This window comes from Leptinotarsa decemlineata, unplaced genomic scaffold, assembly GCF_025532065.1.
Source record: "Leptinotarsa decemlineata unplaced genomic scaffold, Ldec_3_MD MMD2_tig00000026_RagTag_RagTag, whole genome shotgun sequence".
Lineage (NCBI taxonomy): Eukaryota > Metazoa > Arthropoda > Insecta > Coleoptera > Chrysomelidae > Leptinotarsa > Leptinotarsa decemlineata.
The window spans coordinates 4,139,348-4,154,225 of NW_027412539.1; the positions used below are offsets into that span (position 1 = coordinate 4,139,348).

At 35.3% G+C, this 14,878-nt stretch overlaps 1 protein-coding gene and 1 long non-coding RNA gene across 6 annotated transcripts in view; one reads left to right on the forward strand and one right to left on the reverse strand.

The window, feature by feature from the left end:
• Positions 1-14,878, reverse strand: part of LOC111504652 (uncharacterized) — a 122,524-nt gene that overhangs the window by 106,136 nt on the left and 1,510 nt on the right. The window lies entirely within an intron of this gene.
• Positions 1-14,878, forward strand: part of LOC111507947 (aminopeptidase A) — a 123,302-nt gene that overhangs the window by 54,035 nt on the left and 54,389 nt on the right. Inside the window, exon 1 of one of the 5 annotated variants that reach the window (XM_023163355.2) lies at positions 12,264-12,879. The exons of the other annotated variants lie outside the window; for them this stretch is intronic. Within the exon in view, the coding sequence (XP_023019123.2) occupies positions 12,311-12,879 (569 nt within the window). The 5' untranslated portion in view covers positions 12,264-12,310. Of the gene's footprint in view, positions 1-12,263; positions 12,880-14,878 lie in introns of those variants that run through there. 5 annotated transcript variants of the gene reach the window in all.

Sequence of the window (14,878 nt, forward strand, 5' to 3'; positions counted from 1 at the left end):
AGTTTCATCTCGGAATGAGAAATAATAAGCTGGAAACCCCTATATTTTGTTCTAAAAGTTGTGTCAAAAGTCTTATAAAATCTCGTGCCTGCGCCGGGAGTTATTCAAGGTCAAAGATCACAAAAATCAGTTTTTCGCGATTATTTCGGTTTCTATAGCTCCAATGATATTAACAATCATCATAAAAATTGTAGAGCATAAAATTTGCGTCAAAGTTTGTTTGAAATTTTTTTCATTCGCCCGAAGTGAAACATGTTTCACTTCTTTCATCAATTTATATGTTTGATTCATTGTTTTATACTCATTGTTACTGCCCTGAAGGAGCTTCCCACTAGAACCGAAAGCTTGACAAAGTAAAATACCACTGCAGGTTCTCCACCCTCCATCTCAAAAACGATCGGACGTGTGCAAAGAAGTTGTTTAAATAAGTTTGTCGCAAATTTTATACTCTTCAGTTTTTGTAGTCATTGTTAACATTATGTAAATGTAACTGTAATATTATGTAAATGTAAATGAAATAACTAACAGTGAAAAAAAGAAGTCTTCTAGTTATGATATTGAAGATGAAAACAAACATAAATTCTTTTTAGATAAAGAAAACGCGAATTTTTTCTATAATTTTTTTTGTCAGAATTGGTGAAGATATGGCAAGTAAAATGGAAAAGCCTATATACCCCGTTTCAGAAAGCCGCAATGATATCACCAATTCAGTATTCCTACACCCAGTCACAAGAAACAAGTTGATCGATATCATTTTCGGATTAAAAAATAAAACCTCTCCTGGTCCCGATAAGATCTCTGTGTTCCTTATCAAAAAGTTCTACGAGTTCTTTTTAGAACCCATATGTCACATTTTGAATTTAATATTTACTGTAGGAAAAATGCCTACCTAAATCTTTCAAAGACTCAATCACAATACCGATTTTTAAATCTGGTGGTAAAAAATTAGTAACAAACTTTCGACCCATAACTATGATTAATAACTTCTCTAAAATATTCGAAACATGTCTCAAAAATAGAGTTATACTATTTTGCAATAATAACATTTTTTCTGAATCACAATATGGTTTTCTAGAAAACAGATCAACAGAAAACGCAGTTTTTGAGATCGTTAACCAAATCAACAACTGTTTTCAAAATCAACAAAAATGCATAACTGTCTTTTTGGATTCGGCCAAGGCATTTGATACTGTGGATCATAATATACTCCTTCAACGTTTAGATAACACTGGTGTGAGAGGTGTGGCTTTCAAAATATTTGGAGACTATTTGACAAATAGAACAGAGATTGTCAAGGTAAATGACTCTCTGAGCGACCCACTAAAAATTACTCGGGGCGTACCCCAAGGAACTGTATTAGGACCCATCTTATTTCTAATAAATATGAAAAACATCTTCAAAATTTCTGATTTTAATGGTGAAATTACTTTTCTTGGAAAAACGTGGAAAGAAGTAAACACTCAGTCTGAAATAGGCATCAAAACGATTTTCAACTGGTTGAGTTCTAATTTATTGAGTGTTAATGTTAAAAAAAACAAATTTATTGCATTTGCTCCAACAACTAGAGATAAACCAGCTACAAACATCATAAAAATCAACAAAACATCTTGTGCAAATGTTCCCAATTGTAGCTGTACTTCTGTACAGAAAACGGATACAATAAAATATCTAGGGGTACTAGTGGACCAATCTCTTCGGTGTAATGCATACATCGATCATACAGCAACTAGACTACGTAAATCAATATATAAAATGTATCGGCTCAGGAATATAATAAACAGGAAAATGATACTGATGGGGTATGATGCCTTGGCTAACTCCATAATACGTTACTGTGTAATAGTATGGGGTGGTACCTTCCAAGACATCGCTAATTAACTTAAAAGTGATTCAAAATTCATTAATAAGAATCATGATGAAAAAAGATCGAAGGTAATGTACTCAGTCGTTGTATGATGAAACTGGGATATTCGGTGTTAGAAAAACTTACACTTTTCAGAGTTTATTATGAACTGCTAATTCTTCAATCAAATTTGTACAGCATGCTTTCAATACTCGTAACAGTTCAGTTAAGTCCATGAATGTTCCACGATGCAGACTCACGCATAATCAAAACTTTATAACCAATCTGGGACCCAAACTTTACAACACTCTACCTGAATCATTGAAAGGCATGAGAAACAAACTCAAACTCAAAATAGAGTTGAAAAAATATGTTGATAATAATTATGATATGCTTCTTCTAATACTTGAATAAGAAATATCTATTATTGGAGGTGTCTTTCAGAGCGCATCACAGACAGATCTTTCTCTCTCTCTCTATTTCTCGTCCTCTATCTTCTTCTTACTATCTCTTCCTTTCTATACTCTGTTCACTATGTTTGGTTTTACAGGAAAATATATACTATTTAGTTTGCTGGCTACAATACAAGCTTGCTTAGGTAGCCATAACTTTTATTAGAATTGTATAATTTCTACATTTCATGTATCTTCACTCATTTTTTTTATCCTTTTGTCATAGATAACTATGTATTTTGTCTTATTACTGAATTGAATATATTTACTTACTTATTTACTTACTTACTTATTATTGGAGCTACGGAAATAGAGATAATCGCGAAAAACTTGAAAGTCATAAAAAGATTTTTATGACTTTCAACCCTGAATAATTTCTGGCGCTGGGACGAGATTTTAGACTCCTGAAACAATTTTCAGAACACCAAAATGAAGGTTTTTACGAGTTCACACCTTGTCTCTCATTCCGAGATTGACCTCTTTTTTTTGCTCACGTGACGATGAGTAAAATGTCTAACAAAAAGTGAATATCTCCGTTCAAAAAATAATTTTCTGGTTATAGATCTGCCAATATCTCAAAAAAGCATTAATTCTAGAATTGCCACTTTTCAAACACATCAAAATTGGGAAAGGTAACTTCATTTTTCAATTTAATTCTACCTGTATCATTAGTTAATGGAAATTATTGTTAAAAATAAGGTTCAGTATACCGACTTTCTGACATATTCTTCATTCTAGCATAAAACAGCATTAGATGCTGTTTTATTGACGTCATATTTGGAGTTTGTAAAAAAGGTAAACATACATTTTAAGAGTAGAACAAAAAAGCAGTTTTTTGAAATTTGAAAACATAATTTTCTTGTTTCAATTTTCGTCAAATTCCAACAGAAAATAACAAAAACTGTGGTGAATTTTGAAACAATAGAAGTTTTATAGTGTGAAAATATTTGAAATAGGTGAAATAAAGGTTTGCAACATGTCATTGTGAAAAAAAGATGTTCACAAGTTGTTATTAACCAAATGGTGTTCCTAAATTAGTCGATTTTTTTTCAACACTTTGATTCTAATTATTTTTTAAACTAGCGTAAACCCGAGAAATTAATATTCATCAATAATTTAAACCTATACACGCCGTTTTTTCAGGTGAAATGGTAAGACATACAAGGTCGGTTAAATTAGACAAAAGTGTTCTATTTCGAGGAACTAGAATAATATTTTTTCAGATCAAAAATATCAGTGGTTGTTTAAAATTGTCGAGTTTCGTTTCTGGCTTCACCTCCTCCATTTCTAGTGATATAAAAAAAGCAGAGAAACTTTGAATACTGTTTCATATTTGTTATAATGTGATATAGACCAATTCGCAATGCGATGTTTTGTTCTCATGATGTCATCATCAACTTAATTTTTTCAATATGGACTTGTATTGTTATACATAACTGAATTTGTTATTACAGTGGCTACAAAATTCGATGAAAGAAACTGGAAGTCTGTATTTATGAAATGAGAATCTAACGAACGAAACGTCGTATTTGAAATGGGTTCATATAAGATGATAACAAATATGAAACGGTATTGAAATTCGACAATTCTTGCTTTTGGCGAATATTTCAAAAAGAACCACTGATATTATCGATCTGAAAAAAGATTGTTCCAGTTCGCCAAAATTGGAAAATTTTGTTTGATTTAACCGACACTCTTATCGTTTTCGGGATATCAATAGTGGGTCTTGTATATAATATGAGTCCGTATTATATGAAAATATACAGTGCATTCCATTTAAAACGAGCCACTCTGAATAACTTTTCATACAATGATTTGCAGGAAAAATAACAAAAACACGTCAACCATACAATACAGGGGTAAAAATTTTCACATATTCACATTTGATGTGTTTCGCATTGTCAGATGCTACATGATGAGTAGATTTCAAGAAAGTATAAAACATATGGTATGAAGCTTATGGTTGAGGAGCTACAAACTATTTGAGTTTAAAACGAGCCACCCTGAAAACCTTTTAGAACAATGATTTCCACGAAAAATAAACACCTCCACAATAGTATAGGGGGGACACATTTTGACATATTCACATTTGATCTAATTTTCCCTATCGCACCCCTAGAGCATGTCACCATTTTATTAATGGATCAATTGTTTCGCATTATCAAATGTTCCATGATGAACAGATTTCAACAAAGTAGATTACATTATGGTCTGAAGCTCATAGTTTGGAAGCTAAAAATTATTTGAGTTGAAAACGAGCCTGAATGAACTTCTGTACTTCAAATGAACTTCTGTACTTCAAAAAAGTATTATTGTGCCTAGTTAAGTTTGAATTCGATATTCTCTTCAATTTGTATTTGTCTCATTCTACAATAACGATTACCTACCAGGTGAAGTTACAATTGGTGTTTCTGTTTTTGTGAATTCTTGAGAAGCAATGGTTCATACGCTTCGAGAACGGATTGAAATAGTGAGTTTGTACTACCAGAATGGAAATAGTGGTAGAGCTGCTGCCCGTATGTTCAGGAAGAAATGTACGACACAAATACTTTTCGGAATTATTGAAGAAATTTATGGAAACTGGATCTGTTAACCACAAAAAGCATAACCGTTCAGAAGTTGTCAACGATGAAGCTACTTGTACTACAGTTTTACGGCACTGTGGACTAATGGAAAATTCGCAATCTCTTACTAAGTTATCTCGAGAATCAGAAATTAGTCGTACAAATGTTTTCAGAATCCTTCATAAATACAAATTTCATGCATATAAGGCTAGACTAGTTCATGAATTGAAAGAAGATGATTTCGATAAACGTATCGAGTTTTGTGGAATTTTCGGCAAAATTGTCGATATTGGAGTGATACGAATCCTCATTTATACCGTCAAATTATTACCCAACGGCCTCAAAAACTGAATGTTTGGGCAGGCATCAATAGGACAATTGAGGAGGATATAAATTTATTCGAAAACGAAATAGTTTTTCAGCAAGATGGTGCACCTCCCCTCATTATGCAGCTCCAGTGCGACAATTTCTGGATGATCATTTTCCTGGTCGCTAGATCGGCAGAAGAAGTCCTACAGAATGGCCCGAATCTCATTGCTGTAGACTTCTTTCTATGGGGTCATTTGAAGTCTAAAGTGTATGAGATAGAATCAACAATATAAGAAGATTTGAGACAGACTATCGTGAGGCATTGCAGAGGAATAACTCCCGAGATTCTCAACCATGGAAGGGCGGCAATGAAATCACGTCTGTACCATTGTATGGAAGATGGTGGAAACGTTTTTGAACATTTACTATAGACATTTTTTTTCTTCTAATTGTCCGGTCATCAGATTTGGTTCCAGAATTAATGAAACATCTCTTTTTCTGATTTATTTCTTCCATATTTGTCTCTAGAGCGAATTTTTCAAAATGTGGCCTCCTGTATAATTGTTCACCTGTTTGTTTATTTTTCCTGCAAATCATTGCCTGAAAAGTTATTCAGGGTGACTCGTTTTCAACTCAAATAATTTGTAGCTCCCGAACCATAAGCTTCAGACCATATATTTTATACTTTGTTGAAATTTGCTCATCATGAAGCATCTGATAAAGCGAAACAATATATAGGGTGATCCATTTAAAAATAATACTCTGGGGATGCGATAGGGGATGTTACTTATTTTATTTGTATTTTCTTATATCAGTTAATTGTTCATCACTATGTATAAGTTGTTTGATAAATATCATAGATTGTTTGAGAATTAGACAGATGAAAAAAATAATAACTGTCAAGCCAAGTCATTAAAAGCGAAATTGTTTGAATTCGTTTTTAATTTGATTAAGTATTTTACATTGATCCTTCGAGTAATTATTGAACCGCTATGGAACAGTACAATGAAGATTCACAGATATGTCAAATGTAGTATTTGGTTCAAGTGTGATTACGGGTAAAATTCAACCAGGTTCAAGTAGCTACACAAATTCTGCAAGAAAAGTCATATCTAGTAAAGATTCTCGCCAGGGGAAATTTCCTACAAGTGAACTTCGCAAAAGTTCATTTTCTGCTCCACCAGGGATTAACAGTGTTGGTTCTGTGAAAATTTTGAAAGAAAATTCAGTTGCTTCTCACAATTCAAGTATAAATCGACTACATATGGAAATGGAGCTAAGACAGAGGGAACTTACTGAAGAAAAATCTAAAGAAAAGCTAAAAACCTTAGAGTTAGAACGTCAGTTTTTACGAAAAGAAGCTAAAATACGAAGAAAAATTGCCGATGAAAGTGAAACAAAAGTTCGGTGAATGAAAAAGAGGAATTTCCAACTTGTTCCGAACATTTTTATGCAAATCCAAGTGTTACCGATAATTGGGTAAAAGAGTCAAGACAGTGTATTCACAAGGATCACAATCAACCAGAATCGTTCAATATTTCATCTTCTCCTTATCTCAACGTTCCAAGTTTTGTTGGGGGTGGAGAGAATAACCAGGTGCTTTTAGATATTGTCTAACAATATGCACAAAATGCGAATGCCACAAATAAAGTTTTTTTACAACAAAAATTGAAGAATCTTACGGAATTTTCTTGCGATTCGACTGATTGGCCTATTTTCATCAATGAATTTAGAAGATCTACAGATCAGTTTGGGTTATCTGATGAAGACAATGTGATCCGTTTGAACCGGGCATTGAAGGGCAAAGCAAGAGAAACTGTCAAAGCTCTTCTCATTTCCCCGAGGAACGTCTCCCAAATTATCAAGATGCTAGAAATGGATTTTGGTAGACCGGAGTGGATAATTTTGTCGCTGATAGAAAAGGCGAAAAAAGCTGGTAACGTTAAAGAAAGCAAGTGGGAGTCATGGATTCATTTTTCAAATGTTGTAAATAACATGGTAACCACAATGAAAAACGTTAATTCTCATCTGTATCTTTCCAATCCAGATCCGTTAACAAATTTGATAGACAAGCTTCCTACTATGCAAAAGTTTTTATGGGGAAAATTCAAGCATCAACGTGATTTGAAGGGAATACAAACATCATTAGAAGATTTTTCTGAATAGTTTGAAGAAGAACTTAACTCGATGGCCGCTTTTAGTAATCCTTTTCAAAGAAATAGTTCATCTAAGAATCCTATCAGAAGAGAAACTGTCATGATTTCAAAAAGAAATAGTTTTTTGGAGAATAAAACTAGTGAGTGCTTTTTTTGTAAGAAGCTTGATCACGTATTATCAAAATGTACGAAATTCTCTGAATTATCTGTGAATGAAAGACAAAAGAATGTTCTCAACCTCAAATTATGTTTCCTCTGCCTCAAATTTGGGCATATGTCGACTAAATGTTTTTCGAAATCGAGGTGTGGTAAGGATGGTTGTAGAGGTAGACATCATTCTCTACTTCATGTTCCACGCAATGAACAATCGCAAAATGAACTGCAAAGCCTAAATGATATTGTGAATGATCAACAACCACAAAATGAATCGCAAAGCCCAAACAATCTTGTGAGTCAGGCCAATTTGTGTACTAGAAAATGAAACAAAAACTGTACTACTACGAATCGCACCTGTGCTTCTTAGAGGACCAGCTGGAGATATTCCGACCTACGCACTCTTTGATGAAGGATCAACCTGTACCATGATTGAGGAAGACTTAGCTCACAGATTATGACTTCCAGGATCGATTGTTCCACTCTGTTTCCAATGGACTAATGAAATAACTCACCACGAAGATCATTCACGAATGGTTTCTTTAGAAATTGCTGCTTCTAGAAACCCACAAAAACTCTTCACGCTGAAACAAGTGAGAACCAAGCAGAATTTGCGACTTCCATCTCAAGAAATAGATGTTGATTACTTGAACGAAAAATATCCTAGACCGTGATCTATTGGCATCAATAAAAAATGCAAAACCGGAGCCGTTGAACGGTCAGGATAATTGTGGCCTCATAGTACCAAGAAATATCATCCAACCACAACTGCATCAGCCCATTATGTCTCAATATAAATTAGGATGGATGGTCCTACCATTGAAACTAAACCTTTCTTTCCCATGTAACTCTTTGTTGCAGACATTTGATGACAAACTGCATGAAATGGTAAAGGATACTTTTCGTCTTGAAGCTTTTGATGTAAAATTACAGGACAATGTTATCAAATCAATCGAAGACAAAAGGGCTGTGGAGATCATGGAAAGAACTCTTAAGAAAGTCGGTATTCATTACGAAATATAGCACCTATGGAAACGTGACAACCTTACTCTACCGCCTAGTAAAACTAGGACAAGGGTGCCAAATTTCCTTCAAAAAGGATACGCCAGGAAGTTACATCCATCTGAAGTTCAGAATAATAAAAACAACTGGTATCTTCCACACTTTGGGGTTGCGAATATCAACAAACCTGGAAATATTCGCCTGGTTTTTGACGCTGCGGCAAAATCTCAAGGTTTGAGTCTTAACGATTTCCTTTACCAAGGTCCTGACTGACTACGTTCCATCTTTGATATCTGTCTTGTGGCGATTCAGACAGGGAAGAATTGCTTTTGGAGGTGATATCAGATATTTGTTTCATAGAGTTTCAATTATCGAGGAAGATAGATGTGCACAATTATTTTTATGGCGAGGTATGGAGAGAACCCAAAGTCCAGATGTTTACGAAATGAAGGCGATGATTTTTGGTGCAATATCGTCCCTGTCTGCAGCACAGTTTGTAAAAAACAAAAATGCAGCGTTGTTTGAAGATAAATATCCAGGGATTGTCCGTGCAATAGAGAAACAACATTACTTCGACGACTACTTAGACTCTTGCGTTAGATGAAGCTATCGATAGAATTCGATTATTGTTGTTCATAAATAGGCAAATTTTGATATGGTGACGTGGATAAGTAATTAAAATGAAGTAATGAAGTCGATTCCAGAGAACTCGCGTGCTAATTCTCAAGTAGATGTGAAACTGGACTCAAAAATGTTAGAAAGAGTTCTGGACATTTCCTGGGCTCCTACGACTGACGATTTTGTATTTATATTGAACCTGAAAAAATCCCTGCTGAAATCTGCGATGGAGAGAAAGTACCAACTAAAAGGGAAGTACTGCGACGTTTATGTCAGTATTTGACCCGGTTGGTTTTCTTGCTGATAAATGCTAGAATTCTGATTCAGAATATATGCAGAAGTCATTGATTGGGATTAAGATATAACAGAAGAACTTTTCTACACCTGGCTAAAATGGTTGACCCAATTGATACATTATACTCCTGTCACTATCAATAGATACTACTTTCCTAATTCTACGTTAATCAATAAAGTTGATTTGCATTTATTTTCCGATGCAAGTGATAAGGCATATGCAGCAGTCGCCTTTTTGAGGATGATTGAAAATAATGGAGTCCACATTTCATTTCTAGCAGCAAAATTCAAAGTTGTTCCAATTAATCAACAAACCATCCTGAAATTGGAGTTACAAGGAGCAGTGCTTGCATGCAGAATGGCAAAATCCACACGGAAAGAACTGGAATATGAAATTGATAAAGTTTACTTCTGGACTGACTCAATGGTTGTTATTCAACAAATCAGGTCTGAATCAAGAAGAATCCCGATTTTCATAGATTGTCGACTTAGAGAAATTTACGAAGACTCTAATTTGTCTCAATGGCATTGGTTACCATCTGAATTGAATGTTGCAGATCGGGCGACGAAAGAAAGGAAAAATATCGATTTGTTGCCAGGAGGTGAATGGTTTTTTGAACCACATTTTCTAAAATTGCCGGAAACTGATTTTCCGGAAGGACCACGTTGCTCCAATGAAGATAATCTGATACTACTCTTAGATATCAATGATACTCTAATTCTTCCAATGGACTTCCCTAATATATCCAGATTCTCAAAATTTAATCGACTCATTCGATCTACTGCTTGGATTCTACATTTCAAAAACATTGTCAAGATTACAAAACTGTCTAGGCCGACCGACTTAATTTTGAGTGCAGATGAAATCGAAGATTCCATGAAGTTATGGATCAGAAAGTGTCAGGAAGAAACGTTTGGAGAAGAAATTTCCATTTTGAAAAGAAAGCTATTTCTACCAAAGTCTAGTCGCTTATATAAATTATCTGCCTTCTTGGACGAATATTTTATATTACGCCTAAGCGGTAGGATTCCATATACGAAAGAATTGGATTTATTATTTGAATCGCAAAACCCTATTCTGTTAGATCCAAAGCACAAATTCACAGAACTCCTCATAGATAAGTATCATCGAGAATCTAAACATATAGGTTTGGAGACAGTGGTCAACAATCTTCGTTCCAAATATTGGATTATAAATATACGAGTAGCTGTAAAGAAGAGCTTCAGAAATTGCCGAGAATGTAAAAATCGAAATTGCAAACCTCTTTTTCCAGAAATGGGTTTGTTGCCTCCCGAGCGGTTAGGAGCATTTTCTTTCCCGTTTTCATACGTTGGAATTTACTTTTTTGGTCCCATGACTGTTGCAATAGGAAGAAGAGTAGAAAAACGATACGGCGTACTCTTTACTTGTCTCACCCTCCGTGCAATCCATATTGAACTCGCAGCATCTTTGGACACAAATTCTGCTATACTTGCTATTCGACGTTTTATATGTAGAAGAGGTCAGCCAAATGAGATAATAACAGATAACGGGACCAATTTTGTCGGAGCAGAACGTGAACTCAAGGAATGGTTCCAAAGATTAGATCAGAAAAAGATTTTAGAAGAAGTCGCATCTAAAAATATAATTTGGAAATTTAACCCTCCAGGAGCTGCACACATGGGTGGAATCTGGGAAAGGATGATAAGATCTATTAAAACAGCTCTGAAGATCAGTTTGAAGTCCATCAATCCAAAAGAAGAGGTTTTGGTAACCTTGATGAGTGAAATTGAATATATTATTAATTCAAGGCCCTTGACTCACATATCGGTCGATCCCAATAAGCCAGAAGCTATCACTCCGAATAATTTTCTGCTACTGAGACCAGGTGATGTTAGATCATTCGGCAATGTGGAACTTTCTAGCAGAAAGCAATGGAGAATTGCACAAGCATTAGCAGATACGTACTGGAAACGATGGGTAATTGAATATAGACCAACACTTCTTCAGAGACAAAAATGGCATGACAAAACTAATCCTATTAGATTTGGCGACATAGTTTTGATTGTGGACGAGAAGGCACCTAGGAATCAGTGGATCGTAGGAAAAATAGAAGAGACGTTTCCCGGTAAAGACGGAGTCATCAGAATTGTTCGAATTAGGAATAAACATGGAACATATATGAGACCTGTCACCAAAGTGTGTATTCTTCCAGTCAGGAATTGATATACTCACCTTGCAAAGTCTGCTTGTGGGTGGAGAATGTTACTTATTTTATTTGTATTTTCTTATATCAGTTAATTGTTCATCACTATGCATAAATTGTTTGATCAATATCATAAGTTGTTTGAGAATTAGACAGATGAAAAAAATAATAACTGTCAAGCCAAGTCATTAAATGCGAACTTGTTCGAATTCGTTTTTAATTCGATTAAGTGTTTTACAGGGGAAGTAACATCAAATGTGAATATGTCAAAATGTGTCCTCCTGTATACTATTTTTGACTTTTTTAAATTTTCTTGAAAATCATTGTACCAAACGTTATTCAGGGGGCTCGTTTCAAATGGAATGCACTGTATATTATCTTATTAAATTTAAATGGTCTCAGTACCAACAATGTTTTATCATTACCAGTATCAATAAATTCACAACGGTATCCAAACCTCGAAACGGTATTTTCCATTATTGTCACCGCATTACAAGAAATTAATTCAAACAAACTAGCGACACCGCTATTCGCCGCTCAAAACAATTGTGTCGTGAACACGAAGCCGCTGACTCAGCGATCGAAGGTAAGCCGTGGAATTCCACCTCCCTCTGTGCCAAGTGAAACGTTCGATCCGCCACCGTCTTCGATCACGTTGGCCGTCGATCAAATCCATCCAGTCGCCAGTTACCATAACAAAAGTAAATGACCATAAGCCTTCTCGAACCCGATAATGTCGCTTCGCGCAAGTGAGGCTAAGCCGCGAAAAAAATCCAGTTCGACGGTCGCGTGCCTCGTGAGCTGTTGCTTGTTCTTGTTGATAGTTTGTGGCTGCCTCATCACAGCTCTCGTGTTCGTGGGTAGGCATATCTTGTACAACAAACCAAATGCAACTAGAAGCTACCCGACGCATCGCTTCTCCGAACCCCAAAGAAGCTACAAGAGGCTGCCCAATGATACGGAGCCTCTTCTATATGACCTCACGCTTCTTCCGGACCTCACCAGAGGGTTGTACAAAGGATCTGTGAATATCACGGTTAGTGTATATGGCCCCAGAAGGGACATTATCGTGCACAGTAAGAATTTGACTATTTCCGAGGTCACTCTGACCACTAACGGGTTAAAAGCTTTTTCGATTTTGACCATCAAGGAACAGAATGTGGACGAAGTGTTAGTGATTACCACCAAGCAGAAAATCCTTCCTGGTGTTTACTATTTGTTCATTAAGTTCGAGGGGAGGTTATTCGGTAAATTGGCGGGATTTTATAGGAGCCAATACAAGAAATCAGATGGAAAATTGAGGTGATTCTCTTCGATAATCTATTTTTAGGGAACACATCCCCCTTCTTCTATCAGTTCCATGAATTATTCAAAAATGTGTTCGAGAACCAAACGGACAACATAACTAGAAATTCAAATATACCACTCCTAACTCAATTTAGAATTTCATTAATGAAATCTTATTTAGCATAATTAGAGATGCTGATACATTAAATTTACATTTCAATAAATGGAGACACAATTTAGAATTTGTTATGAAATTTGTGCGAAATTAATGATTATTTCATAAATTACGTTTACCCGTGGGTTTATTAATTTCCAAATAAAACGTAGTTATATTTTTTTTGTTAAGTACGGTCAGTTTAGTTACCAACTCGAAACATTCAACAGGGCCGTGAATCAAAGATATTATCACCAATACATCAAAAGGCACTTATTCAAAATGGGCGGCGCCAAGTGATTTGGTCGGCTTCTATTACAAAAAAATCACTAAAATATACAATAGATAACTACAAGATCCAAACGTAAACTAATACCCAGGGTATTGCCTAATATATAGGCACTAAACCAAAAAAACAATCACGATAAAGAAAAACTCAAAGGTAATGCCAGTGATTATTATGTTCATATCATTCAATTCTTCTTAACTATGAATGAGGTTTGTAGTACAGTGGTTTTCTTTAATGTACTCCACTTAACTCAAAGAATTGAAATTTGGGATAGTGAAATTAATGCATAAATACTTTATTTTGACGTGAAATTGACAGATTTGACATCTGGGAAAAAAAATTAATTGTAAAGGGGGGTCTTGTGACACATTTTTTTGAAGCTCCTGACAAATGCTTCAAAACACTAGAATGTAATATCTTCAACTACTACAAAATGGCGGAACTTTTGATAATTGCCTGAATACATTAACATTTAACTCCATAATATGAGGTAATAAGCTTGAGGTCAGTTCAGAAGATGCTCGAAATGGTTGTCTTGAACTTCTTGACATATTAACAGCCTATCCGATATTTCATACCGAACATTTTCGGACACAGTAACGTCAATATCTCTACAAATATTCATTATTCTTGATTGAAGTCCATCAATCCAAAAGAAGAGGTTTTGGTAACCTTGATGAGTGAAATTGAATATATTATTAATTCAAGGCCCTTGACTCACATATCGGTCGATCCCAATGAGCCAGAAGCTATCACTCCGAATCATTTTCTGCTACTGAGACCAGGTGATGTTAGATCATTCGACAATGTGGAACTTTCTAGCAGAAAGCAATGGAGAATTGCGGACACAGTAACGTCAATATCTCTACAAATATTCATTATTCTCTGACATATATCCAATATTGAAGCAGGTTCAGTTTCATACACCTTTTTACTCAACTAGCCCCATAAAAAAATCAAAGGTATCAAATCTGGCGAGCGGGAAGGCCGATCTGTACGACCTCGAGTGCCAATCCAACGACCGGGAAAAGTAGTACTCAAATAGTTTCTTATTTGTCTGGAGTAATGTGGTGGTGCTCCATCTTGTTATAATACAATATCCATATCGAATTCATTAGGAATCGCTTCGACGATTTCAATGATGAGAGGGTCAACAGTAGTTTCCAGCATATTCAAATTCAGTCCCCCTGTAAAATTTTGGTCAATAAATGGAGGTCCTACAATATGATTTCACAATATTCCTGCCCAAACGTTAATTTTTTCTGGATATTGGGTATGTGTTTCGCGGAAAACGTAAGGGTTGGTGTTACTCCAATAACAGCAATTTTGTCTGTGAACATTGTCGTTTGAAAAAATGTACATTCGTCACTAAAACAAATAGTGTGGAGATAGGTAGGATGCCTTGCAATGGTTTCCGTCATGATTTCGCAGAATTCTGTTCTTCGATCAGGGTCATCTTCAGTTAATTGGTGTACCATTTTAATTTTGTATGGATAATACCCATTCCTCTTCAAAAGTCTCCACACAGTAGAAGGTGACATATCACAAACATTCGCGACGGAATAAATAGA